This window comes from Trichogramma pretiosum, unplaced genomic scaffold (genome assembly GCF_000599845.2).
Source record: "Trichogramma pretiosum strain Unisexual culture from Peru unplaced genomic scaffold, Tpre_2.0 scaffold14, whole genome shotgun sequence".
Taxonomy (NCBI): Eukaryota; Metazoa; Arthropoda; class Insecta; order Hymenoptera; family Trichogrammatidae; genus Trichogramma; species Trichogramma pretiosum.
In genome coordinates, this window is record NW_019641706.1 from 1,392,115 (window position 1) to 1,416,470 (window position 24,356).

At 39.6% G+C, this 24,356-nt stretch overlaps 6 protein-coding genes across 8 annotated transcripts; 3 read left to right on the forward strand and 3 right to left on the reverse strand.

The window, feature by feature from the left end:
- The first annotated feature begins 364 nt into the window (after positions 1-364).
- On the forward strand, positions 365-2,287 carry LOC106657062 (DNA methyltransferase 1-associated protein 1). Its single transcript, XM_014378333.2, has 5 exons — positions 365-1,150; positions 1,231-1,561; positions 1,644-1,800; positions 1,877-2,031; positions 2,107-2,287. The coding sequence occupies exons 1-5, from the start codon at positions 594-596 to the stop codon at positions 2,194-2,196; spliced, it is 1,290 nt and encodes a 429-aa protein (XP_014233819.1). The 5' UTR covers positions 365-593; the 3' UTR covers positions 2,197-2,287.
- A 54-nt stretch (positions 2,288-2,341) lies between these two features.
- Positions 2,342-12,145, reverse strand: LOC106656826 (eukaryotic translation initiation factor 3 subunit A-like). The gene is made up of 11 exons (XM_023463008.1): positions 11,821-12,145; positions 10,199-11,478; positions 8,778-10,122; positions 8,274-8,717; positions 8,155-8,169; positions 6,628-6,650; positions 6,263-6,311; positions 4,520-5,796; positions 3,066-4,443; positions 2,543-2,984; positions 2,342-2,447 (listed from the first exon to the last, which is right to left on the reverse strand). Exons 1-11 carry the CDS (start codon positions 11,864-11,866, stop codon positions 2,372-2,374), a joined length of 6,375 nt encoding a protein of 2,124 aa, XP_023318776.1. The 5' UTR covers positions 11,867-12,145; the 3' UTR covers positions 2,342-2,371.
- A 167-nt stretch (positions 12,146-12,312) lies between these two features.
- On the forward strand, positions 12,313-15,214 carry LOC106657063 (dynactin subunit 2). The gene is made up of 8 exons (XM_014378334.2): positions 12,313-13,349; positions 13,423-13,494; positions 13,568-13,707; positions 13,819-13,930; positions 14,000-14,154; positions 14,234-14,651; positions 14,716-14,818; positions 14,934-15,214. Exons 1-8 carry the CDS (start codon positions 13,314-13,316, stop codon positions 15,110-15,112), a joined length of 1,215 nt encoding a protein of 404 aa, XP_014233820.1. The 5' UTR covers positions 12,313-13,313; the 3' UTR covers positions 15,113-15,214.
- LOC106657061 (serine/threonine-protein kinase grp) lies at positions 15,110-17,634 on the reverse strand. Its single transcript, XM_014378332.2, has 7 exons — positions 17,294-17,634; positions 16,971-17,194; positions 16,446-16,766; positions 16,171-16,374; positions 15,864-16,084; positions 15,668-15,799; positions 15,110-15,584 (listed from the first exon to the last, which is right to left on the reverse strand). The coding sequence occupies exons 1-7, from the start codon at positions 17,353-17,355 to the stop codon at positions 15,312-15,314; spliced, it is 1,437 nt and encodes a 478-aa protein (XP_014233818.1). The 5' UTR covers positions 17,356-17,634; the 3' UTR covers positions 15,110-15,311.
- Positions 17,635-17,760: 126 nt separating this feature from the next.
- On the reverse strand, positions 17,761-19,319 carry LOC106657064 (mitochondrial inner membrane protease ATP23 homolog). 2 transcript variants are annotated; one of them, XM_014378336.2, is made up of 6 exons: positions 18,856-19,319; positions 18,715-18,760; positions 18,551-18,632; positions 18,246-18,470; positions 17,935-18,165; positions 17,761-17,860 (listed from the first exon to the last, which is right to left on the reverse strand). In XM_014378336.2, the coding sequence occupies exons 1-5, from the start codon at positions 19,067-19,069 to the stop codon at positions 17,962-17,964; spliced, it is 771 nt and encodes a 256-aa protein (XP_014233822.1). In that variant the 5' UTR covers positions 19,070-19,319; the 3' UTR covers positions 17,761-17,860; positions 17,935-17,961. The 2 variants fall into 2 exon arrangements, with proteins under 2 accessions (XP_014233822.1, XP_014233821.1); XM_014378335.2 differs by lacking the exon at positions 17,761-17,860 and having other exon boundaries at positions 17,867-18,165.
- Positions 19,320-19,723: 404 nt separating this feature from the next.
- On the forward strand, positions 19,724-24,338 carry LOC106657060. Of its 2 annotated transcripts, none has more exons than XM_023462930.1 (3): positions 19,724-19,930; positions 20,179-21,433; positions 21,467-24,338. In XM_023462930.1, exons 2-3 carry the CDS (start codon positions 20,192-20,194, stop codon positions 23,600-23,602), a joined length of 3,378 nt encoding a protein of 1,125 aa, XP_023318698.1. In that variant the 5' UTR covers positions 19,724-19,930; positions 20,179-20,191; the 3' UTR covers positions 23,603-24,338. The 2 variants fall into 2 exon arrangements, with proteins under 2 accessions (XP_023318698.1, XP_023318699.1); XM_023462931.1 differs by having other exon boundaries at positions 19,724-19,902.
- Positions 24,339-24,356: the final 18 nt, after the last annotated feature.

The window sequence follows — 24,356 nt, forward strand, 5'->3', positions numbered from 1 at the left end:
ATAAAGACGCTAAGCGCCAAACTTTCCTTCATTCGAGACAATTGTTTTTTGTTTTTTTAAGTTGTTACACTTTCGGAAAGAGGAAAAAGAAATCTTTAATCGCTCATCTTTGCTTCTATGTTTACTCAATTTTTTGCGACGATTATAATTTAATAAAGTTAAAAGTTAATGAATAATTATTAAAAATTATAATCGAATATAATCTATTGTATCTAACAGTAGCACATATCGATATGAGCGTCTGAATCGGCAAAAACCGAGAGACATCTGAGAGATCGGAGTTCAGCCCGCACACGTCGAAGTGACTGCGCAAAGTGCTGCGTGGCGCTGAAAAATTTCAAACCTTTGTAATACACGCGCTCGACGGCCGACGACGCCGGGATAATCGAACCGCATCATTTGCACGAGGTTATGTTTACAGTCGATGTCTGTTGTCGTCAGCATTGAAACCTGTGCTGTCTATTTATTGTTTTATTTACAAAAATAAGTGACTTATAATTTTGAAATGTGAATTTGTTTTATTGTTAGTCGATAATCATTGTTCCCGTCGTCGAGTTTTTGTTTAAAGTGTAATTAAAAACTTTATCGGTGCCATGGCCGACGTACGCGATATTTTGGACTTGGAGACCCCGGCCGCCCCGGAGGTGACCAAGGAGGCAATTTTAGGCAGCGACAAGAGGGCCCGAAAACGCCCGGAAAATACGAGGACGTCGAAACGTCCCGAGGGCATGAACCGCGAGGTCTACGCCTTGATACGCCAGGACAACAATGTCGTGCCACCGCTGTATCCCACTGACACTGGAAAAGGCTACAGCAAGATCAAAGCCAAACTGGGCATGAAAAGGGTTCGAGCTTGGGAATGGACGCCCTTTACCAATCCTGCCAGAACCGATGGAGCTACCTTTCATCATTGGAGGCGAGTGGTCGATGCTGGAAAAGAATATCCCTTCGCTGGGTTCAACAAGAAAGTGCCTATTCCAACGTATACTCACACAGAATATGTACAGCATTTAGTAACCAGTGGATGGACAGAGGCTGAAACTGATCATTTGTTTGACTTGTGTAAAAGATTCGATTTAAGATTTATCATTATACACGACAGGTGGGACAAAAAATTCACTGCGAGATCAGTAGAAGATTTAAAAAACAGGTAAATGCTTTTGACATTCAAGCAATTGATTACAATAAAGTTCATTATTTTGATACAAAAAAACTATATTTTTGTTTTAGGTATTACCAAGTTTGTGCAAGTCTAAACAAAGTTAAAAACCAACATGAAAAAATCTACCACTATGATTATGAACACGAGAAGAAAAGAAAAGAGCAATTGAAAAAACTATTTGAACGCACTCAAAAACAAGTAGAAGAGGAACAAACATTGCTTATAGAACTCAGGAAAATTGAGCAACGTAAGAAAGAGAGAGATCGCAAAACCCAGGATCTGCAGAAGTTAATTACTGCTGCTGATAATCAAGCGGAAACTAAGAAAAATGATAGGAAGTCTTCGAAAAAGACTAACACTACTTCTAGACAAAAAGTTAGCAGATCTGACTCCACTAATGTAAGCTCGTTAATGATATTATACATTCATTGTAGTAAAATATTTTTGTATTCTTCATCATACCATAAAATATTCATTTCAGACTGGTAAATTACATGTGGCTGAACCAACTGGTATTAAGTTTCCGGATGTTAAAAATAGTGGTGTTTCACTACGTTCTCAGAGGATCAAACTACCTAGTAGTTTAGGACAGAAGAAGATGAAAGGCATAGAACAAACACTAGTTGAATTAAACATAGGTAAAATAGGCAGATTTCAAAAGTTATCTATTATATTGCTCGAACAATTAAAGTATGTCTCACTTAATATTTATAGATTCAAATCCACCTCCGACTGAACAAATATGTCAACAATTCAATGAGTTGAGGAGTGACATTGTTCTTCACTATGAATTAAAACAAGCTTTAAACACCTGTAACTTTGAATTACAATCTTTAAGGCACCAATATGAAGCAATGTTACCTGGACAGGTACAATTTATTTCCATCATTATTTCATATGTTCAATATCACAATGAGATACATTGAGTGAATTTTTTATTTCAGACTCTAACGATACCACCGTCCTTACTACCAGATCAATCAGTCAATAAAACAGATGCTGCAGGCTCAACAACTGGTGCGACTAATGCATAGTACTTTAAGTCAGTTTAAGCAATTGTAATTATAATTTTATCAAGGAATGTATGTATAATAATAAGTAAATAAAAAACTATAACATTTATTATTTTTAAGCTATTTTTTTTTATTTTTTATTAAGCAAACTTAATTACATTAAACTTTAATTAACCTTAGCGAATGTTATTTACAATTAACGTCGTGTGACTGTTGCCCAGCCGTCATCGTCATTCTTCTTTTCCTCTTTGTTTTCTTTTGGAGGATCTCTCCTGAAATAAAAACGAAATTAATTAGCAAACATGTTTTTAAAATATCACGTCGAAAAATCATATCTTGTAAGAGCAAAGTATCAAAGGATACTTACTTTTCGATTTCTCGACTCGGTGGATCGCGTGCTGGTGCTTGTTCCTTTTTCACATTGGACGCGTTCCTCCAGTTTTCCATGGGCTTCGAGTCGCGGTCCATATTACGATCGTAATTGCGGTCTCTGTTGAAGCGGAAATCGGAACGAGGTCTGTCACGGTTGTCTTCTCTGTCCATGTTGCGATCGCGATCCATGTTGCGATCACGATCCATGTTGCGATCGCCACCTCGCTGCCATCTTGGAGCTGGCCCGTCGCGGTCTCTCGGTCCATCACGATCCCGGGGACCGTCGCGGTCTCTTGGTCCGTCGCGATCTCTTGGTCCGTCGCGATCTCTCGGGACATCGCGGTCACGAAGGCCGTCGCGATCCCGGGGACCGTCGCGTTCGCGTGCTTCCTGTTTGCTGCGCCAAGAGCTGCCACCGCCAACGGATTCTCCTCCAACTGTAAAATAGATGAAAAGTGTTATTATATTTAAATTTTAATAATAAATGTAAAAATTTTAAAGTATTGAACGGTGCTTACGATTCTTTCTCCAACTCGATGGTTGAGGTCTGTCTCTCTCCATTGCCTTGAGTCTATCTTCTTCCAATTTCTTTTCAATTTCCAACTCTTTCTGTCTACTAATTTCAGCTTGTCTTTCGAGCTTGGCCAACCTTTCAGCTTCTTTCGCCTCTTCCTTAGCTCTTCGAGCCTTTTCTTCTTCTTCACGCTTAGCTCTCTCTTCCTCCATGCGCTTCCTTTCTTCTTCGCGCTGGGCCCTCTCTTCCTCCATCCTCTTTCTCTCGGCCGCTTCTGCGATTTCTCTCTCCCATTGGAGCTTGCGATCGATCTTTCGTTGGATTTTTCTCTCCAACAAACGTTTGGCACGTTCTTGTTCCAGCTTAGCCTCGAAAGCGGCCAACTTTTCCAAGTAGATACTCTTGCGCTCTGCCATGATTTTCTCCAAGAAGCTTTCAGCTTCCTCCTTAGTTCTTGCAAGTCGCTCACGAGTAGCTTCCATCTGTTTACGTTCCTCGATAGCGGCTTGGATACGCTCGGCTTCTTGTTGTTCCCACAGCTGCTTTGCTTGCTCGGTTTTTTCCTCCATGGCTTTGATGATAAGGGGAATTTCCTCGGTGCGTTTAGCACGCTCCAGATAATCGACCTTCTTTTCTTGAGACTTGAGCTTTTGCTGAGTTTCTTTGCGCTCCTTCTGCAATTCTTCAGCTTCGCGAGCGGCGATTTGCTCTGCATCGAGCTTCTTAATTTCATCTTCATCAAGTTTTTTCAGGACCTTCTGACCGTGACTCGTTTGCGAGATTTGCTGCATCTTTTCCTTCAATGTGCGGTCCTTGATCTGTTGAATCTCAGACTGCTGACGTTTGCGTTCACGTTCTTCTCTCTCCTGCTCAAGGCGTTTTTGTTCGGCCAATTGTTGTTGACGTTGAATCTCCTCTTGGCGACGCTCTTCCTCTTGCTCACGCACATAGTGCATATGCTCAATGTACTCCTTGCGCTCTTCGATGATCTTATGACGCCCAAGAATACGTTGGTGTTCTTTCACCTTTGTGTCATGATAGTATTGCACCATCTGGGCACGGAGCTTTTCACGCTCTTGTTTCTTCTTATTTGGATTGATAATATTGTTGGCGCGATGGAGAACAGTCGCCATGTTGACCAATTGGCATCGAATCTGCTCGGATGGCATAGCTTGCAACACTGGACCATCGGGATGATCCTCGCGTTGGGCCTCAGACAAGTCAACTCCGAAATGGATGCTTTTCTTGCCATGATCAATACGTATCTGCATATCATTGTAACGTACGCAATCTACTAAAAGACGTTCAAGGTGAAAGACGTCGGTGAATTTGGCCAACTCAATCAATCTAGTCAATTGAATTGTTTGATAGACTTGAGAAATCTAAATTGAACAAAAAATTTTGTTAAATAAAATTTTAAAGCAATGAATAAATACTCTATCAGTATAGTATACATACTTGGTGAATTAGGCGGACAAGTGTTAAATCTTGCAGCGCTGGAATATACTGCAGTAACGGACTGGACTCATCTTGCTGAAGTGTGGTGACAACAGATTCAACGCGACAACAAAGATCAAGTGGGTGGAACTCAACTTCTAACCAATTGTATAAGTCCTGAATAGCGGGTGAAGCCAAATTCACAACATTGAGACGAACGATATCCTTCAATAAGGAAGCTCTGGAAGGAGGTTGCAAAAGACCTAGCAATACTGCAAGTTTTTGTGCCTTTTCTTGAGGGCTTTTATCAGTTTCAATAAAACGGTCAAATTCTGGATGAGCAGAAGGCAGTGGAATTGACAGAGTGGCTAAAAGAACTCTATTTGCCATTCGTTGGAGTTCATCTGAGGACATGTTTTTCTTCATGTCTCTTGACAATTGGAACAACTTGAACAAAGCTGCAGAGTGGAAAAGATAGTTTCCAGCTTTCCAGAACACCATTGCTAATTTTTGATAATAATTAGCCATTGTTTTGGGCACAGGTAATTTCTTGGATAAGTTCATTAAACCATGAATATCTTCAATAGCTTTATAAGCTTCTTGCCACAGTTCCATTTGAATTGCTGAGTCTAATTGAATCAATCTAGTTTCTAGATTAAGCTGTTGCGTTTCCATTTTGTTGATAGAGACATTAGATGCCATCTGAGGCAATTTACTGATATCTTCCAAATGTTTGCGCAATTTTTCGCATAATTTGCGGAACTCAGTCTTGCGGACATATTCCAGACAAAATGCAAAAGCCATGCGAGCAATGTCATGATACAAAGTTTCAACATGTGCGTTGGTTCTCAATAGCTCCAAGCATTGGCAGTACGATTCCCATAAAAATTTGACCCATGGTGTCAAAATAGTTCTATCGCTTCTGTCTTGTGCATCTTCGCCACTGACAGCAGAAAGTAAAATACTTTCAGGAGTAGCTAAATTATCAAGATCATCAATGTCAATAACAGCTTGTTGACTCTGTTTTCGAGCTGCTTCTGTTTTTTCTTCGGCCAGACGCAAGTAGTATCTGATAACATTTTCCAAGCTGCTTACATTGACAGCCTGGAACATATTTCTGTACTGGAAGAGACCCTCCTTGGCAATATGAGATTTTTTCAGTTCCACACATAATTCCAAGTATTTGTACATAATCGGTTCGAGAACCGATTCTGCCCAATTGTAAGTCCATTTTTTGTTCCTAAAAACTTCCTGAAGTGTATCAAGAGCTCTGGCTTTTTTGCCTACTTCAATGAATTCTGTAAATAATAAATTCACCACATCAGAAATGTAAATACATAATAATGTTAAGACACACAAAAATTGATTTTATTTGGATTGCATATGTTGTACATGAACTATCAGTGTTTTATCATATTGTCATATTAAACCAATAACTGCATACTAATTCATGGTGCTTAAAAATTTTAAAAAGTAAATGTGGTAGAACATTGACCAAACATTGATTAGTTTATCATGAATAAAATCGCGAATATGATATTTCCAAGAAGGTAAAAGAAATGCAGTTAAAGGTAGAAAGAAATATTGAAGCCTGTTCAAGCCATTGGCGTGCCGCGTTGGTTATCGCATTCCAACCTCTAACCAAAAAAAAAATCAATGGCTTGAGTATTAAGCGGCTTGCAGTTAGTAAGTTTGTACACGACTCCAAACCGATACGAACAAGTTATGGCTAATTGATTGAACAATAATATTATTGAATATTACCATTAGCTCGCTTGAGCGCATTTTCCGGCCTCTGTCCGTACCTGGCCATCTTGTTGGGATTTGATGGTGTTCACAGCAGTATCGATATTGAACAGATGATTTGTCTGTCAACGATGTAATATGCATATAGAATGAAGTGGTTTAAGGACTAAATCCTTCGTCTCGGCCCCTCGGGGATGGCTCTCGATCGCAAAATTGTTGCTCGGCGAAAACTTTTTTATATAAAAAATACCCGAGATAGAACGGCTTAGGCTGTAAATTCAGATAGCCTCGTGGCGGGTCGCGGCTGTGCAATTCCATTCGACTCCGCCAAGGCGAAATCTTATTTGCGGTTCCTGAAATGCAGAGGGAGTCGACTTGCGTACGTGACTCCACTTTAAATCGTATCCTAATGTTTCAGCGCGAACATTTTAAAATTATGATCTCACTGTACTGCGTTTACTTGATTTTTAATCGTAAATTGCAAATAATAATAGTTGAATAATAATTGAATTAAATAGTCGAAGGTTGGAACAAAGCAAGTATAAAAAAATTAAAAGAATAGCACGATAACAGTCTATTTGAAAATTAAATGTTATACGATGTGAAAAAAATTACTACTCAATCGTTATGCAAATACTCGTAGGACGAAACTCGTTATGTTTATAAATAAACGTTGGAGATCAACTCTGCTCTGAAAAAAACTAATTGTTTTGGATGTCACGTAAACAATTGTTTTCACTTGTAGGTCGGAACAAAAGATATAATGGGAATTGCATTACTGAAAACTATTTAAATGTGTTTTTATTATTATGCTCTTTGCCTCGCGATAACTAAAAATAATCAAAATAATTATGTTATCAATGTATTTTCAATTTATTTTAGTTCTATGAGTTTCAGAATGATTCACATTTTAGATGATCTTCGGAGTCCAGTAATGAAATTTAAATTCTTTCAATTGAAAAAAGGAATTGCAAATTTATATTTCAAAATATTATTGGTTTTATTCCTTCAATGTTTTTACAAATTCATTCTCTTAACTTATTAACTTCAAAAGAAACCTAGCAGTTATTTATCTACTACGAGACTTGAACATACATATCATTTAATAAGAGAAAAAAATTATTTTTACCACTTTATTTTATAAATAATAATTGATTCGATTCTTCGGGGAATCGAGCGATCCCATGGCGAATGAATTTTTTTCATTAGCTGCGAAATAGTCTACGTCGATGCGGCACGCCACCAGTCATGATATCGCCGCAACGATTACCTACATGTAGGCGAATTTCAACATGGCCTCGCTATATGTGCCGCTGGTGGAATGCTGGGGTCGGCGAGACTAGAGACAAGTCAGTAACCGCGACGACGCAAGCATCATTTTACGAGTGGCGAGTATAACCGCGATAATTTTGAAAATTGTATCATAACTTTCGAATAGTGATAAGTGACATACCGAATAGCAATTTACGGTAAATGTTTCTATTTTACATTAAATGCAATATAGTAAGACGCTCATTTCATCATTTAATAATATAGAAATAATGCCCGAACAATGTATTTCAATATGAATTGATCTAAATAGTACGCTTTCACAGGATTTACCTCAATTTTCACATTTTTCTAATTTATTGATTTGAGAACCATCCGCGAAAATAATGTAACTAAGAGAATTTTATGTTTTACGGCTTCAACAGTATTTTTGAAAAAAATTCAAAATTATTTAAACATTTATCATTATAAGATAGTAGAAAAGGAAGCAAATAAATTCTATTCTTATGAAATGTAGATAACTTTATATTAGTAAATTTATAAATATATAACTTTATAAGTAACAATATAGGAATTTACTAAAAGTAACAATGGATTTTTAACTTACAAAAATATGCGGTAACTATAATATTTTGGTCTACCTAGTATTCCTCCACCTGAAAAAAAACAAAATAAATTAGAAATGAATGTCTCTCAAATATCACATAACGTAAAGAAAGCAAAATAAGATCCGAGGAGTCTTACTTTTTGACTTCTCAACTCGGCGGATCGCGCGCTGGAGGTTGTTCTTTGGCGACTCTCCAGTTCGCCATTGACCTTACGCTGCCGCCAGTATTACGATCTCTGTAGCGGTCATTGGACCAGCGTCCCTCCTGGTTGCTGTCTCCTCTATTCGAATTACGATCGCGATCCCTTCTGCGATCGCCAACTCGCTGCCATCTCGGACCATCGCTATTTTGAGAGTCGTCACCATCTCGAAAGCGGTTACTGGGTCCGTCACGATCTCTTGGTTCGTTACGATCTCTCGGGCCATCCCTATCTCTTGGTCCGTCGTGATCACTCGGGCTATCCCTATCTCCTAGTCCGTCGCGATCTCTAGGTCCATCGCGATCACGCGGGCCGTGGCGATTCCGGGGACCGTCATGTTCGCGTGGTTCCTGTGTGCTACGCCAAGAGCTTTCACGGAAACTTCTTTCTTCTTCATCTGTAAAATAATTATGTGTAAAAAAATTAATTAATATATATAATATCAAGCGGTGCTTACAAGACGTTCTCCAAGAAGGAGCTCGAGATTTGTCTTTTTCCAACGCCTTGAGCTTATCCTCTTCCAGTTTCTTTTCAATTTCTAATTCCTTTTGTCTTCTAATTTCAGCTTGTCTTTCGAGTTTGGCCAATCTTTCAGCTTCTTCGGCTTTTTTAACTTTTTCTTCTTCTTCTCGCTTAGCTCTTTCTTCTTCGAGCTGAGCCCTCTGTTCCTCAATCCTCTTTCTCTCAGCCGCTTCTGCGATTTCTCTCTCCCATTGGAGCTTGCGATCGATCTTTCGTTGGATCTTTCTCTCCAACAAACGTTTGGCACGTTCTTGTTCCAGCTTAGTCTCGAAAGCGGCCAACTTTTCCAAGTAGATACTCTTGCGCTCTGCCATGATTTTCTCCAAGAAGCTTTCAGCTTCCTCCTTAGTTCTTGCAAGTCGCTCACGAGTAGCCTGCATCTCTTTACGTTCCTCGATAGCGGCTTGGATACGCTCGGCTTCTTGTTGTTCCCACAGCTGCTTTGCTTGCTCGGTTTTTTCCTCCATGGCTTTGATGATAAGAGAAATTTCCTCGGTGCGTTTTGCACGCACCAGATAATCGACTTTCTTTTCTTGAGTTTTAAGTTTTTGTAGAGTCTCTTTGCGCTCTTTTTGCAGTTCTTCAATCTCGCGAGCAGCTATTTGCTCGGCATCGAGCTTCTTGATTTCATCTTCATCCAGTTTTTTTAGGAACTTCTGTCCATGACTCGTTTTCGAGATTTGATACATTTTTTCCTTCAACGTGCGGTTCTTGATCTGTTGAATCTCAGAATTCTGACGTTTACGTTCTCGTTCTTCTCTCTCCTGCTCAAGGCGTTTTTGTTCGGCCAATTGTTGTTGACGTTGGATCTCCTCTTGGCGACGCTCTTCCTCTTGTTCGCGCACATAGTTGATATGCTCAATATACTCTTTGCGCTGCTCAATAATCTTTTGACGCTCAAGGATGCGTTTGTGCTCTTTCAATTTAGTATTGTGATAATATTGCACCAACTGTGCACGGAGCTTTTCGCGCTCTTGTTTCTTTGTATTTGGATTGATAATATTGTTGGCGCGATGAAGCACATTCGCCATGTTGACCAATTGGCATCGAATCTGCTCGGATGGCATAGCTTGCAGCACTGGACCATAGGGATGATTCTCGCGTTGAGCCTCAGACAAGTCAACTCCGAAATGGATGATTTGCTTGCCATGATTGATACGTATCTGCATATCGTTGAAACGCACGCAATCCACTAGAATCCGTTCAAGATGAAACGCATCGGTAAATTTAGCTAGCTCAATCAATCTAGTCAATTTGATTGTCTGATAGACTTGAGCGATCTACATGAATCAAAGCATTTTTGTTAAATAAAATTAAAAAATGTTGAATACATATAATTTAAAAAATTTTAAATACCTGGTGGATTAGGCGAACAAGTGCAAAGTCTTTCAAGGCTGGAATATACTGCAGTAATGGGCTCAATTTATCTTGTGGCAATTGGGAGAAAGCAGATTCAATTCGACTGCACAGTTCAAGAGGATGAAAATCCACTTCTAACCAGTTGTATAAGTCCTGAAAAGGGGGTGAAGCCAAATTCACAACATTGAGTCGAACAATATCCTTCAACAAGGAAGCTCTGGAAGGAGGTTGAAGCAACCCAACTAATGTAGCAAGCTTTTGTGTTTTCTCATTTAGGCTTTTATCAGTTTCAATGAAACGGTCGTATTCTGGATGAGCAGAAGGCAGTGGAATTGACAGAATAGCCAAAAGCACTCTATTAGCCATTTCCTGGAGTTCTTCTGAGTACATGTTTTTTTTCATGTCTCGTGACAATTGAAATAACTTAAACAAAGCAGCAGCATGGAATAAATGGTTGCCTGCTTTCCAGAAAACCATTACTAATTTTTGGTAATAATTGGCCATGGTTTTAGGAGATTTCAATTTTTTAGAAAGATTCATTAGACCATGAATATCTTCAATAGCTTTGTAGGCTTCATGCCATAATTCCATTTGAATTGCTGAGTCTAATTGAATCAATCTAGTTTCTAGCATGAGTTGCTGAGTTTCCACTTTGTTGATGGAAACATTAGCTGGTACTTGAGGCAATTTAGTGATGTCATCCAGATGTTTGCGCAGTTTTTCGCATAATTTGCGGAATTCAGTCTTGCGGACATACTTCAAACAGAATGCAAAAGCCATGCGAGCAATTTCATGGTACAAAGTTTCAAGATGTGCATTGATTTTTAATAGATCAAGGTTCTGGCAGTATGAGTCCCATAAAAATTTGACCCATGGGGTCAAAATTGCTCTATCCCTTCTGTCTTGTGCATCATTGCCACTGACAGCACAAAGTAAAATACTTTCAGGAGTAGCAATATTATCAAGATCATCAATGTCAAGTACAGCTTGTTGACTTTGTTTTCGAGCTGCTTCTGTTTTTTCTTCTGCCAGCCGCAAGTAGTATCTGATAACCATTTCCAAGCTGCTTACATTTACAGCCTGAAACATATTTCTGTACTGGAAGAGACCTTCCTTGGCAGCGTGAGATTTTTGTAGTTCCACGCATAATGATAAATATTTATACATTATTGGTTCAAGAACTGATTCCGTCCAAGTGCCAGTCCAACGTCTTCTGTTCTTGAAAAGGTCTTGAAGTGTATCAAGAGCTCTGTTTTTTTTGCCAACTTCAATAAATTCTGCAAATGAAAATAAATGAAGTAAGTGTCAAGGAACACAAGAAATCATTTCGTTCTTTAATGACTAAATTCTTATGTTGCATACATTGAAAAGTAAATTCGGCAGGTCTATGTTTTCGAAAATTGCATCGCGAAAGAAGGGTAAAAAAAATCATTGTTTGAAACTCGTTCTCGCGCCATCAGCGTGCCGCGCTGATAATCGCATTTGAACTTATAATTGAAAACCTCGAACACTCGACCGTCGAGGCATCCCGCGATTTTATACACTTCACACACGACTCCGAATCAATACAAATAACTCATGGCTGATCGATCGAACAACAAGATTATAATGTATATTACCATTGGCTCTTTTAAGCGCATTTTCCGGCCTCTGGAACTTGGCCATCTTGTTGACAAAGGATGGAGTTCGCTGCAGTTGCGAAGATGACCTTTAGATGATTTTTGCCCCGGATATCGTTCTTAATCGGCAATCCAAATGTTGCTCGGCGAAAACTTTCTGATCGTGACCCATGTACGACGACGAAAAATGTGCGTGTGCTTGTGTGTGTGTATTTGTACTGTGCCTCGTGACGACGGCCGACTGACAGTTCAGCTCGGCGTTTTGTTTTTCTTCGTGCCCTTTATAATGACCATGGGTGTCTACACTCGATGCGTCGAGCGAATAGAATGCCGGTAGAACGATTGCGAGAATTTTAAATTTTGCGAATCAAACGATACCGTTGCGATCCCTGGTGTGGCAACGAAGAAGCGAAGTACTTAAGTAGATTTTGAATGCAAAAGTTCCCGAGTTGCATTCTTCAACCTCACACGATGTTTAAAGCTTATATTTATTGAAATGATCGAGTGCATGTTTTATGCAGTAAAATGAACGTAGAAAAATCACTCGGGAACTGCGGTTTTATTTGGTTTTGTACTTATGCAAGATTCAGAAGTGAATAGTGTTTGTACTCATTGATTAAAGAGGTGAAAAATGAGTGATATTTCAATAACATGACGTGAAAGCAGAGTCTGAATATTGCTTGGTTTTTTATCCACCAAAATAGAACGAAGCAGGGATGGAATCTTTCTGATGGGATTCCCGAGGGCAGGACAAACAATTCCCATTCATAGAAAGAGCAAATGTGGTTCAATGCAATTTATTTGTATGCTTAAAATTATTCTGTGCTAATTTTCAACAAAAATTCGAAGTTGAATCAATTTCAAGTTCAATTTGCAAAATAAACAAAATCAATTTTCTTTACCATAGTACAGCTAACTCTCCGTCAAAGTGAAATTGAAATTCACGATTTCCAAACAATAGCAAAATCTGTGACTTGTTTATTGGCATAAGAATTTGAAACGCTCGCAGTTGCTTCCGACGATCGAAAACAATCTTGAAAATCGCTATAAGCTTTAATACCTACACTCATGTTGGTGTAATTTTTAAATGTAGAAGACTGAAAATATCGCACTGGATCACTACATTGTAGACATCGCTCCGATTTTTTTCTCGTTTGTGTGTATGTATACACAGTGCGTATATATAGATATACAAAATTACAAATCCATGGATAGAGCAGTCGTATACTTTAATGACAAGAAAGAGTTGGGTTTTGACCATAATTGAATATAATCTCGACTCCGGGATTTTTTAAAGGGATTTCTACGGGTAGTAATTTTTCTGGGCATTGGTGTCATTCTTTTATCTGTTGCTGAGAATTATATACATTGATCAGATAATCGTGGTGAGTTTGGTACTGAAGTGACACAGTACGTAGTGCGAGTGTCTCCCTGTGACAGTATTATCATATCTATACCAGTAGTGTTTACTTTTTACAAAGAGACAATAAACAATGATTGATCCCAAGTACGCCGAACTACCTGGAATCGTAAGTTTCGACAGTTTGAATAAATAAACATCAAATAAACATCAAATGAATTTCGACACCGAATTTTTTGTAGGCTCGAGATCAACCAGATGTGTATGAAACTGAAGATCCTCAGCCAAATGAACCTCTACAAGAATATGCAGGGGTATGTAATGTCGCTGATGTCAATTTTGAAATAGTACTAATGGCATATTTGACAAATGTTTTTACATTCTCAGGATGAAAGTGATGCTATTGAAAAAATTTATGTGAATGCTAATGACTCGTACAATAAATTCAAAGATAAACGAGTCAGTTCGCACGATGCTGACTTTTCAGACACTATCACTATGAAAGCTAAACTGGGTTACAAGGTTCAGTATGTAATCACTGTTATTTTTATTAAAAAATAGAAGTTTCACTTCAATTAACATGTAGATTATGAATAAATTAAAGAGAAATTGCTTATATTTTTAAATATTTGTTTTAGTTCTGGAGAATGGAAACTGTCAGGAAGAGGAGAAGATGAAACACCCATTGAAAAATATCAACGCATAAAAATTGAAATTCAAGAATTATTGGAACAAATTAATAAGATAAAAGTATGTAGTTATTCAATGTTCTAGAGATAAAAATGAACTGTTTTTATAAATGTCTAATGTTATTTTCAGGAATATACAAAAGGAAAAGAAGAACCCAAATCCTTAGCAGATATAATTAATCAAATAGAAAATACTGGAAAAGAATTGGATTCTTTAGATATTGAAAAAATCTTAGGCAAAGATTCTATTTCAGCTATGTCCAATCATCAAGAACTTCGTTTTAAGTAAGCTCTTTTGAATATTTTACACTTTTAACTAGTATAATTCTGAATTTATAAAGAGAATTTTTTTATTTTCCAATAGGGAGCTGAAAGCGCAAATCGAATTGTTCAAACAACAGAATGCATCAAGTGCTGCTACTCAGAAAGAAACTAACAAAGGAAATCAAGAGGTTGCAAAAGGAACTCTTAAATATCAAATGACTTACTTTCCAGATAAAGCTAAGGTACAAGATGTTGCTAGAATCAGTCACTTGGAAAAAAGATTGGGTCATTTGGAAAGTTTAATAGGACAACCTACTGATAGTACTTCTAAAACTTCTCAATTGCTTAAAACTCAAGGGATCCAAAAATCAATTGAAAAATTAATGGCTAATGCTTGTTTGCTCAATAGCAGTCAATTAGATATATTAGAAAATAAAATGAGCACATTACTGCATAAAATGGATACTGTTATACAAAAAAAAGAACAAGCAGGAGAAGATAACAAATATGAACAAACTGTAAGCTCACTTTTTCATTTTGATATTGTTAAATATTGAATTTTAATTTTTTTATACTTTATAGGTTTCTGAACTATATGAGCTTGTGAAGCAAACAGAAAGTGTCTCACAAGTACTGCCTCAAACTATTGATAGATTGGTAGCCTTGAGTGGTTTGCATGGAAAAGGTAACTTTTTAATTGTAAAAAATTTTTGTTATTTTTATTAATTGAGGCCTGTTTTCTTGCATAATTAGATTATTTACTTTATGAGATCATTCATTTTTCAATTTTTCTTCAACAGCTTTAGAGTTCGTCAATCGACTAAAAGAATTGGAAGACTTGGAACAAAACATAAAAGGATCATTAGGAAATAATCAAGTTCTACTGCAAGAAATGCAAAAAAATTTTAGCAACAACTTTGAAATCATTACTAACGATATTAGTGCTTTAAATGAACGCGTTAAGAAGCTGAAAAAGTAATTGCATCACGTTATATTTTATATCAAATATTTTACACGAAAAATCTTACTAAGCTTTATCTCAGATGCATAAAGCAATATTTTATGAAAGCTAATTGTAAATAAACTTGAAATCATCTATTGAATTTTGACTAATTAAAAATGGGATTGCTTATCAGAATTAATTACTCATTCATTTCTAAAAAAATTTATAAAAATATTTATTCTGTCTTTTCCGTCTTTTCTGTGTTTTCTATCTTTTCTGTGTTTTCTGTGTTTTCTGTGTTTTCTGTATTTTCCATTTTTTCTGTGTCTGTTCGAGTACTGAGCAGTATGCTGCTCATAAGAGCTTTTATTTTTACAAATTCCTTTTTGAATTCAATACCACATCCCTTGGACAGACGGAAGTCAATCATTGTTTTGTTATCCATATCTATTATATTAACTTTGAATACCAAAGGCATTTTTCTTTTATCTACAGTTGAAATAGTAATCTGCAAAAATAACGTAATTATGATAAACCTGTTATAAGAATCTGATCATTCCATTAATTTATAATTTGTTTCAAAAAACTTACAGTCCCAAAATCATTGACACGGAAATGATAATTATTTTTGGTCAACAAGTTCGTCAAAGTCTTGATGGTCTCCTCGCAATTAGTAGATGCAAAGCAGCGTGTCATACGCCGCACCAAATTTTGGAAAGAACTCTGAAAGTTTTTATAAGAAAATGATTTTTATAATCAGATATTTAATTAAAAATTTTAATTTTACCTGGCTTGCTTGAGTAAGAGGTAGTTGACTTGAAACAAATAAATCTTCAACACACACAGGCTGCGAGAAAGACAGACCAGTTCTTTCTGTTAATTGCATGCTTGTCAAGCTGTTAATACCAAGCGGAGGTAACTCTGAAGGTTGAGAGAAACAGAAAGCTTCTGTTTTTCTGTCAATCTTAGGTTCATTTGCAACAATCTTTTTGTGTGGATTTGATTCATCTGTTATATACAAGAAGGTTCAAGTATGAGTCATTTTATCATGAAAATAATTATATCATCTTTTAAATCTGTCACAAGACAATTACCTTTAGAGTAACCAATTTTGAACCACCTATTGTTCTTTATTTCTTCTAGTGTATACCTTGCATCTGGTTCATGTCGTAATATTTTTTGTGCATAAGCTAATGCTGTTGTTTCCAATTTTTTCCATGGAGTCAAATGAATGTATTCATTGTTTCGCCAGGCTATATATTCTGGACAATCTTTGCCAGCTTGGTCCCATGGAAGTTCTGAAAATAATAATATTACTTACACTTATATTTTTGAAAAAAATTAATTATAAAGAAAATTAATTTTGTACCTCCAGCTAGCAATGCAATTAATATTATACCACATGACCAAATATCAGCAGGCTCAGCATTATAAGGTCGTTCCAACACTTCAGGAGCTACATAAGGCAGAGTCCCACATTTTTTATCCAACAGACGTACTTTACCACGGATTCGAAATACTGTAGCTAGTCCAAAATCAGTTACTTTTAAATTATCATTGCTGTCAAGCAAAAGATTTTCTGGTTTCAAGTCTCTGTGTGCTACTCCTCTACTGTGAAGATATTCTACTGCCGAAATGAGTTGCCTAAAATACTTGCGAGCTTCCTCTGTAGGCATTCCAACGTCAGGCTCTGCAACAATAAAAATAATTGTAGTTAGAGCATTAAATAAAGCACACAATATTTTATTATATCAATGTATTATTTACCTATATTTTAATGAAATTAAAGGAATAACTGAGGATAGAAGTTTATCTGACTAAAAGAATGGGAGAAAATAGGTAGCGGATGGATGAATGAACTTTGTAGACTTTACTTTGAAAAAATTGTTCATACCTATTCGATCGAAAAGTTCGCCACCCGAAGCATATTCTAAAAATATGTATTCTGTATTGGCCTCACTTCGCTGCCCAAAATATTGTATAATATATGGATTTCGCAGCATGCGATGAATCGTCGTTTCTTTCTTGACATTATTTTTTGCATCTGGATGTTTTTCCAGGTCAATCATCTTCATCGCGACTACTTCATTAGTTACTTTATTAATGACCATTCGAACTCTGCCAGGAAAAGAAGAGCGTTAATTTGCGTGGTGCAACAATACAAAAAAACACCGGCTGCTGTATTTCATTTGAATTTTTGTTCAAATAATTACTCACTCTCCGTAAGCTCCCTCGCCGAGTATATCTCCGAGAAGCCATCCGTCAACAAATTCCGTCATTTTGAAATTATCTTGTAATTAATATAATTTGCACTTGTCAACAATAAACGGACACACGAACAACAATCGTTAAGAGCTAAAACTCAACGGATTTTTTTTTTATATACAAATATCAACTGGATAACATCGCCTGTTTAAATTGAACAGCATCACAACATGGAAAGTTGAAAAAAAAGTCAACAAAACAACTATATTCAACTGTACAAAGGCACGATTCAACGATACATTTTTATTATACGACGAAGAGACATCGTGCTCGTGGTAGTACCGCGTGTTCTGCCGAGCAAATTCATCATCGCATATTCTTGAATGGACGTTCTACTCTATTGTTTCGCGCCAGTAATATAACAGGGATTTGAGTCAACTCAGATTGTCGTGCGAATTGTGCCAAAATCATACGTTTAGGCTTCACTTATAATCTGTTTGCGGGTTCGCGAATTTTTGCACATTTTGAAACACGACTTAGGTCTTTCGTTTCATTCATTGTCAAACTTTATGTAGTATTCTAAAATCATAAAATTTGTTTTATTTCATTAACATTACAAAGTTATAGTACAAGTTTTAACAAATGACATTTACAAGTTTTTTTTTCTACATTATTCATTTCTACAGATGATAATCGTATCCGTACATAGGTGCTTCTTCCCACACCAAAAATGGTTCTACTGAATTTCTCCTGCACTGTCTTCCAATGGGTTCTAAATCAGCATAACATTGAGGAAATACTTCATCAATCACCTTCATCGCTTCTTCTTTGGATATTTTTTTCACAGACATAACTGAAGTCAATGCTTTTTGTTTAACGCAATCCTGAAAAATAAATAAATGTTTCACAGTATTCTGTATTTAGAACATGGAATTTTTAAAGTAGTTATTTCAATTATTCTTACAGCGTGCTTGCCCTTGAAATGCCAAGGTTTGGCTGTACCAGAAACCCAAGCACTCATTATACTACAATGAGCCAAATTTGCAGCACGGATTTCTGTACACGCTAAGTGGCGAATATTTTTGAAATCCAAATCATTTACGCAATAATCAAACATGTGAATCAATTCATGAATGAGTGTTCCTTGCACAGTTTTTCTTCTCCTTGCCACATTTTGACAAATAACAACCTGGAGTCAATAATTAAAATTACTATTTTTCTTTCATGAATTTAAAGTAAAACAACTATCAAAAAGTTAACTAAAATTACCTGGTTAAATTCTGGATCAAAGCCACCAGCTATTCTGTTATCACACGTTTCACAAGATATGTGTCTGGTCATGTCAAACTCACTGAAATTATTTCATAAAACTTGTTAAATTATCAGAACTGTTCAAAGTGACAAATGAATGGATAGATTAAGAATCAACATACCATCCTGCTGAATTCAATGCTCCTATCAAGACCTTTACAAGAGGATCTGTAATAAGGTTTAAATCAAATAGTAATTTATAGTAATTTATCATTTCAATTGACAGCACAGATTGAATAAATAATTTAAAAAGTCAAACCAACGATTTCTCATAGCCCAATAGGCATGCCTTTCACATTTCATCTTTTCAATCTCTTCTTTACCCTCGAGACCCCACATGGCTCTCCACCAGTTGATTTTTTTCGGAGCTCCTCTCCTCTGAGGATATAAATCTTCGAATTCCCAAGGAGTCGCAGAGGACGATTGAGATTCACTCGGTGAATTTGGTTGGACTTTTTCGCCATCGTCTGCTTTCATTATTTTACAGATTATTGAAGGCAGTTATAAACTCACGACAACATGTAAATTGACTTTAGTCGAACAAACAACGACACGTTGGTGTATTATTGCCGGTTCAACAATCGTAACAATCGCAACTAGTCATCAAAATTGTTTTTTATTTTTGAAAAATGTCGAGGTTATGAAAAAAAGCTCGGAGTTGTTGCGTTACGGCCGCAAAACTTTACCGAAGCGACCCACTGACATGCCATGCTGCTGTTATCGCGTTGAAACTGTCGCTGTGTCGAGCATATATACCGCGATGGCACATCTTGTCTGCTTTTGCATGAATCGGGGTTCGCGCGTTTACTCCTGTCTCTTTAACAATGAGAGTACATAGGCAACGAACGATTGTAGAAATAAAAACATTTCTCGATGTCACAGATTTTCAACATCGCGAGTATGAATTAATAAATACAAAATAAATAATGAATTTTGACTGGAATGATGGAGAGAGCAAGAAAAAGTGGTACAACAATTTTTTGAGATATTATTTTTCTTTTCTAACAAAAGTTTTGTCTCGTCATATATGAGTGCCGTTCAAATTATTAAATTATTCAGCTACCATACCGGAATAATATCAAGCATCGATCTGTATGTATATACCAAGTATAATCTTATCTCGATTTAGTGTTGTGTTCAAATTATCGGGTCGCTGAACGACTACACTATATATACGGCTCGAGACTCAGAACGTTGAGAGGAATACGTCCAGTAACGATTCACGCGAGTATTTCGTTGAATACACGAAAGTATTAAAAGTGATTTTTTTAAAAAAACTTGTCAAACTTCACTCAGTGAGCATTGTATAGGTATTGAATTGTCAAAATTTCGATTTTGGTGAGTCGAATGATTGTTTATTGCTAAATATCGATTTTTCGATAAGGTTTCCTTGTCTTCATCAGGATACTGTAACAAGCACGAATACATACAATTTACAAGATAATGTTTGTAACACCTTCCTTCTTTATGTACTTGTATGAGCATCCTGATGAAACGTCGACATTTAATAATGAGCAAGCATTTGACTCGTCAAAATTGATATTTTGACAATTTACTAATACCTATATTAAAATCGATATTTATAGGCGTATCAGAATTATGACGACGAACGATCTGCAACTCGGTGAGGACTCTGCCCAACGTCCACAATGCCAAACAATAGAAGAAGAAGAAGAAGAAGAAAAAGAAAAAAAAGCTAATAAAAAAGCAATTAGAAAAGCTAAAAGAAAAGCAGCAGCAAAAGCTAGAAAAGAGGAAAAAAAATTAAAAATAAAAGAAGAACAAGAAAGACAACTAGCGGAAAAACGCCGAATAGAGCGGCTCAATCTACCTCACTTGCAACAATTGAAGAAATTGCGATTATTCGACTGGAGGAACGAAGAGCGGAGATACAGAATGTTCCACGACCTCCTGGTGTACTTGTGTCAGTTCTGGGTCGGTCCGGCTCCGAATCTTCGAGAGATCTTCAGCACCGAGGAGATGGACTGGCTTCTCTTACAGGCCGTCGAGCCCGAATCGCACATGTATCCCGTGGGCTGGAGAAAAATCGTGAAACGCGCCGGACCGGTGTTGGTCGAGTTCGCGTTCAACAGCGGCTACAGGGACGATCGCGAGCCGAGCGAGCCGTTTGAAACTCGCGTCACGGCGATCCACCACGAGGCGCGACTGATGAATCCTCGCGTGAGAAACCGCAACATCATGCCGATGCTCTTCCGGATCTACGACAGGTTCGACGTGAATTACCGGGACGAGGCGGGATTCACGCACATGCACGCGGCCTGCCAGGCGGCCCTCGACAACGTGGTGCGGAAATTCCTGGACGCGGGCCACGACCCGAATCTCCCGGTGCCGGACACGGGCAACACGCCGCTGCATCTCGCGGTGCACTGGGGCTGCACGACCCTGGTGAAGACGCTGCTCCAGAGGGGGGCCAATCCGAATCTGGCCAATCGCCAGGGACTGACGCCTCTGCACCTGATCTGCGAGAACGAGTCGAAGAACGGCTACAGGATGGCGAGGTATCTGTTCGAGTTCGCGCGCGACGAGTACAGGCCGCTGCTGGTCAACTGTCGCGACGAGCTGATGGGCAGGACGCCGCTGCACGTGGCTCTGCGCCACGGCAAGCTCAGGCTGGTGGCGCTGCTGCTGAACGAGGGCGCCCGCGCCTATCTGCTCAACCAGGAGGCCACGACGCCTCTGCACGTCATCTGCGACCGGCCCAACGACTTCGTGGAGCTGGCCGAATTGTTCTTCAAGATTTACGATCGCAGACGGAGGAAGCAGGTGCGGGACGCGAACGAGCAAGACGACGATGGTATATTTTCGCAGAACGACGACGACGACGAAGACGACGACGATATATCGGAGCAGGAGGACGACGATGCGTCGGTGCAGCACGACGAGAGCGACGAGTCGGTACCGGTCGACGACGCCGAAAACTTGCCGAAGGTACAGGACGACGAGAACGAGCTGGAGAAGTTGTTACTGGCCGACGACGAAACCCTGCAGAAGGTGCAGCTCGACGCCATGTGGGTGCACGTCGACGACCTGATACCGGTGCAGCACGACGACGAGAACGAAAAGTCGACGCAGTTCGGTAAGATCGAGAAGTCGATACAGGTAGGCCATGTCGAGGTGCAGGTCGACATGATCCAGAGGCCGTTGATGTACGTCGAACTCGAGGAGTCGCTGGAGGTCGACGAGAGCGAGAAAAAGTCGAAAAGAAGAAGGACGCGAGCCAGCAGGTCAAAACCAACATTGAAAAATAAGACGACGCAGAAGGGCGAGAAGTCGCCACTGGTCGAAACGATCGACGCGTCGACGCAGGTCGACGAGATCGCGAAACCGGCGCAGATCGTCCGGATCGACGCGTCGACGCAGGTCGACGACATCGAGCTGTCGGTGGTGGCGCAGATCAACGCCGAGGACGAGCAGGGCAGGACGCCGCTGCGTCTGGCCCTGCGTCGGGGCAACGCGAAGCTGGTGGAGTTTCTGCTGCGGCGCGGCGCCGATCTCGTACGAGCCAGCGAGAGACCGCTGCATCTGGCTCTGCGCCGGGGCAGCCCGGAGCTGACGGAGTTTCTGCTGAGACGAGGCGACGTCGATCCGAATCTGGCCGACGACGAGGGCAGAACGCCTCTGCACGTCATCTGCGAGAGACTCGACGATTGGGACGATCTGATGAAGCTGTTCTTCCGGGTCAACGACGAGCTGGGCCGGCTGATCAAGCTCGACGAGAAGGACGAGTGGGGTCTGACACCGCTGCAGGTGGCCGTGGCGAATCTTCGGCCGGATCTGGTCGAGCTGCTCTTGGATCGTGGCGCCGATATCGATCGCTTCGCCTTCCCCACGGAGGATCACTTCGGCGTCGAGTACGATCTCTCGAGCAACGAGCGTTCGGGTTACTTCGGAATAAGACTGGCGGCCGGTGCTATCGGTGTTGTCGAGTGCTTGGAGAAACGAATGAAATTGCCGAAGCGAGGCATCGCCACGATCATGCAATTTTTCGCCGATAACGATCTGCTCCAGAGCTGGGCGGATCTGGACGGCGAGGCGACGTGGCGCCAGGATGCATGTTTCCTGGATGCAGTCAAGAGCATCCCGATGACTCCGAGCCTGTCGCTCTACGAGCTGCTTGACAAACGACCCGAAGAATTAACGGCGGAAGGAGTAACGTACAGGGAACACATCGAGTTGGAAAAGAGAATGAGACAAGAGAGGGAGAGGTCCTTGCGGCCGATCAGGAAGAAGAAAAAGGAAGCGGCGGTCTTGTCGCCGCTGCTGGCGCTGCCCGAGAGGTACAGCCAGACCTGCGTCAGGCTACTGGCCGAACAAGTGTCGCGTGGATTCTTTCTTCGACACGCGCGCGACACGAGGTACGCCCGCGAGAACGAACAATTGGTCGAGCAGCTGATGAACCGATATCTGCATCACGTCTGGCTGACGGCCGATCAAGATCCACGCCTGCGTTATCGGTACAGAGTGAAGCAGCGGCCGGAAGAAGACACATGCGAGCCGTGCGCAACGATGGAAAAACTCGAGGACGTGGAATGTAGCAAGAAAAAGGCAAACTTGAACTACGCCGATTCGATCGTAGTCTTGAGAGATCACAAAGACTCGGGCCTCTTTGATTCGCTCGCGGTTACAAGAGGACGCAAAGATTCGAGCCTCGCCGATTCCATCGCAGTCGTGAAGGAGCACAAAGATTCGGGCCGCTTCGAGTTACTCGCAGTTACGAGAGGACGCGATTCCAAACTAGTCGATTCGATTGTAATTATGGAAGAAGGCGAGGATTTCCTCGTGGACATCAAAGAACTCAAGGGTCCAAGCCGCGCTGAATCGATCGTAGGTGCAGTAAAACGCAAAGATTCAGGACTGCCCGAATCAATAGCAGGTTTCAAAGAACGCAAGAACTCGGGACTCGCTGAGTCACTCGTAGGTGGTGCAAAAGAACGCAAAGATTCGGGCCTCGCTGATTCGCTTGTAGATGGAGAAACACAATTATGGTAATGAAACTCGAGCAGATTTGAGAAATCTCTTCTTTTTTCAACGTTTACTGTATAAAAAACGAAACAAATGTGTGACGAAATAAATAGTGAGAAACTTGTTGACACCATTTATTTAAATAAAAAATATGAATAAGTAAACGAATAAAAATTAGTATTGATTTTTTCTTCCGATTAAAACATGATCATCTAAGTAAAAGACTTGAATTGTTTCCCTCAATTGTTGCCTGTTAGAACTAAAAATGACTTGGGATAGAAAAAGCCTATTCCCTACACTGTCGACTCTCTTACCCCCGCTCGTACAATGGCCGATATTGAAAGGGTTCATTTGTATAATATCTCCAAAAATTGTCACAATCAGAAATTTACAATAGTCGATGAAATCATTTTTAAATCCTGCCATACCTTTTCATTCTGGCAGTTAAACACCGTCGCCTACGACATCGCGAAGTTTTTTTAGTTCGCAGCTGTTATACTAACCGATGGAACGTAGGGTAGCAGCAGCGGCGCACAGATAAGACGACTGCGATACGCTATACGGCTGCGGCACGCGGCGGTGGACGTGCCAGGCGTATAAACACATTCAAAAATCAATAACATGTCGCGGAGAATCGGAGCGTCGTCGACGCACACGACTCCCGGGAGTGTTGTTTATATTTTTACATATTTTTATTGCAGTTGAGATGTGCCGTGTAATCAATTATCGACGAATGTCACTGTCGACGCCTTGAATTGTTTTTTTTTTTTTTTTTTTTTGT

What these genes read in the sequence shown, in the direction of transcription:
- LOC106657062 (XM_014378333.2), top strand. Translation starts at nt 594, where the DNA reads ATGGCCGACGTACGCGATATTTTGGACTTGGAGACCCCGGCCGCCCCG. An exon ending in GCAGATCTGACTCCACTAAT is followed by an intron (nt 1,562 to 1,643) that starts GTAAGCTCGTTA and finishes TATTCATTTCAG; the next exon opens with ACTGGTAAATTACATGTGGC. An exon ending in AAGCAATGTTACCTGGACAG is followed by an intron (nt 2,032 to 2,106) that starts GTACAATTTATT and finishes TTTTTATTTCAG; the next exon opens with ACTCTAACGATACCACCGTC.
- LOC106656826 (XM_023463008.1), bottom strand. Translation starts at nt 11,866, where the DNA reads ATGGCCAAGTTCCAGAGGCCGGAAAATGCGCTTAAAAGAGCCAATG. An exon ending in TGCGCTTAAAAGAGCCAATG is followed by an intron (nt 11,479 to 11,820) that starts GTAATATACATT and finishes TTTCATTTGCAG; the next exon opens with AATTTATTGAAGTTGGCAAA. An exon ending in ACGATTTAAAGTGGAGTCAC is followed by an intron (nt 6,312 to 6,627) that starts GTACGCAAGTCG and finishes AATCCCAACAAG; the next exon opens with ATGGCCAGGTACGGACAGAG.
- LOC106657063 (XM_014378334.2), top strand. Translation starts at nt 13,314, where the DNA reads ATGATTGATCCCAAGTACGCCGAACTACCTGGAATC. An exon ending in AAACTGGGTTACAAGGTTCA is followed by an intron (nt 13,708 to 13,818) that starts GTATGTAATCAC and finishes TATTTGTTTTAG; the next exon opens with TTCTGGAGAATGGAAACTGT. An exon ending in AACAAATTAATAAGATAAAA is followed by an intron (nt 13,931 to 13,999) that starts GTATGTAGTTAT and finishes TGTTATTTTCAG; the next exon opens with GAATATACAAAAGGAAAAGA.
- LOC106657061 (XM_014378332.2), bottom strand. Translation starts at nt 17,355, where the DNA reads ATGACGGAATTTGTTGACGGATGGCTTCTCGGAGATATACTCGGCGAG. An exon ending in GGCGAGGGAGCTTACGGAGA is followed by an intron (nt 17,195 to 17,293) that starts GTGAGTAATTAT and finishes TTTTCCTGGCAG; the next exon opens with AGTTCGAATGGTCATTAATA. An exon ending in AATTGCATTGCTAGCTGGAG is followed by an intron (nt 16,375 to 16,445) that starts GTACAAAATTAA and finishes TATTATTTTCAG; the next exon opens with AACTTCCATGGGACCAAGCT.
- LOC106657064 (XM_014378336.2), bottom strand. Translation starts at nt 19,069, where the DNA reads ATGAAAGCAGACGATGGCGAAAAAGTCCAACCAAATTCACCGAGTGAA. An exon ending in GCATTGAATTCAGCAGGATG is followed by an intron (nt 18,633 to 18,714) that starts GTATGTTGATTC and finishes AAATAATTTCAG; the next exon opens with TGAGTTTGACATGACCAGAC. An exon ending in ATTTCAAGGGCAAGCACGCT is followed by an intron (nt 18,166 to 18,245) that starts GTAAGAATAATT and finishes TTTATTTTTCAG; the next exon opens with GATTGCGTTAAACAAAAAGC.
- LOC106657060 (XM_023462930.1), top strand. Translation starts at nt 20,192, where the DNA reads ATGACGACGAACGATCTGCAACTCGGTGAGGACTCTGCCCAACGTCCA. An exon ending in TTTCGCAGAACGACGACGAC is followed by an intron (nt 21,434 to 21,466) that starts GACGAAGACGAC and finishes TCGGAGCAGGAG; the next exon opens with GACGACGATGCGTCGGTGCA.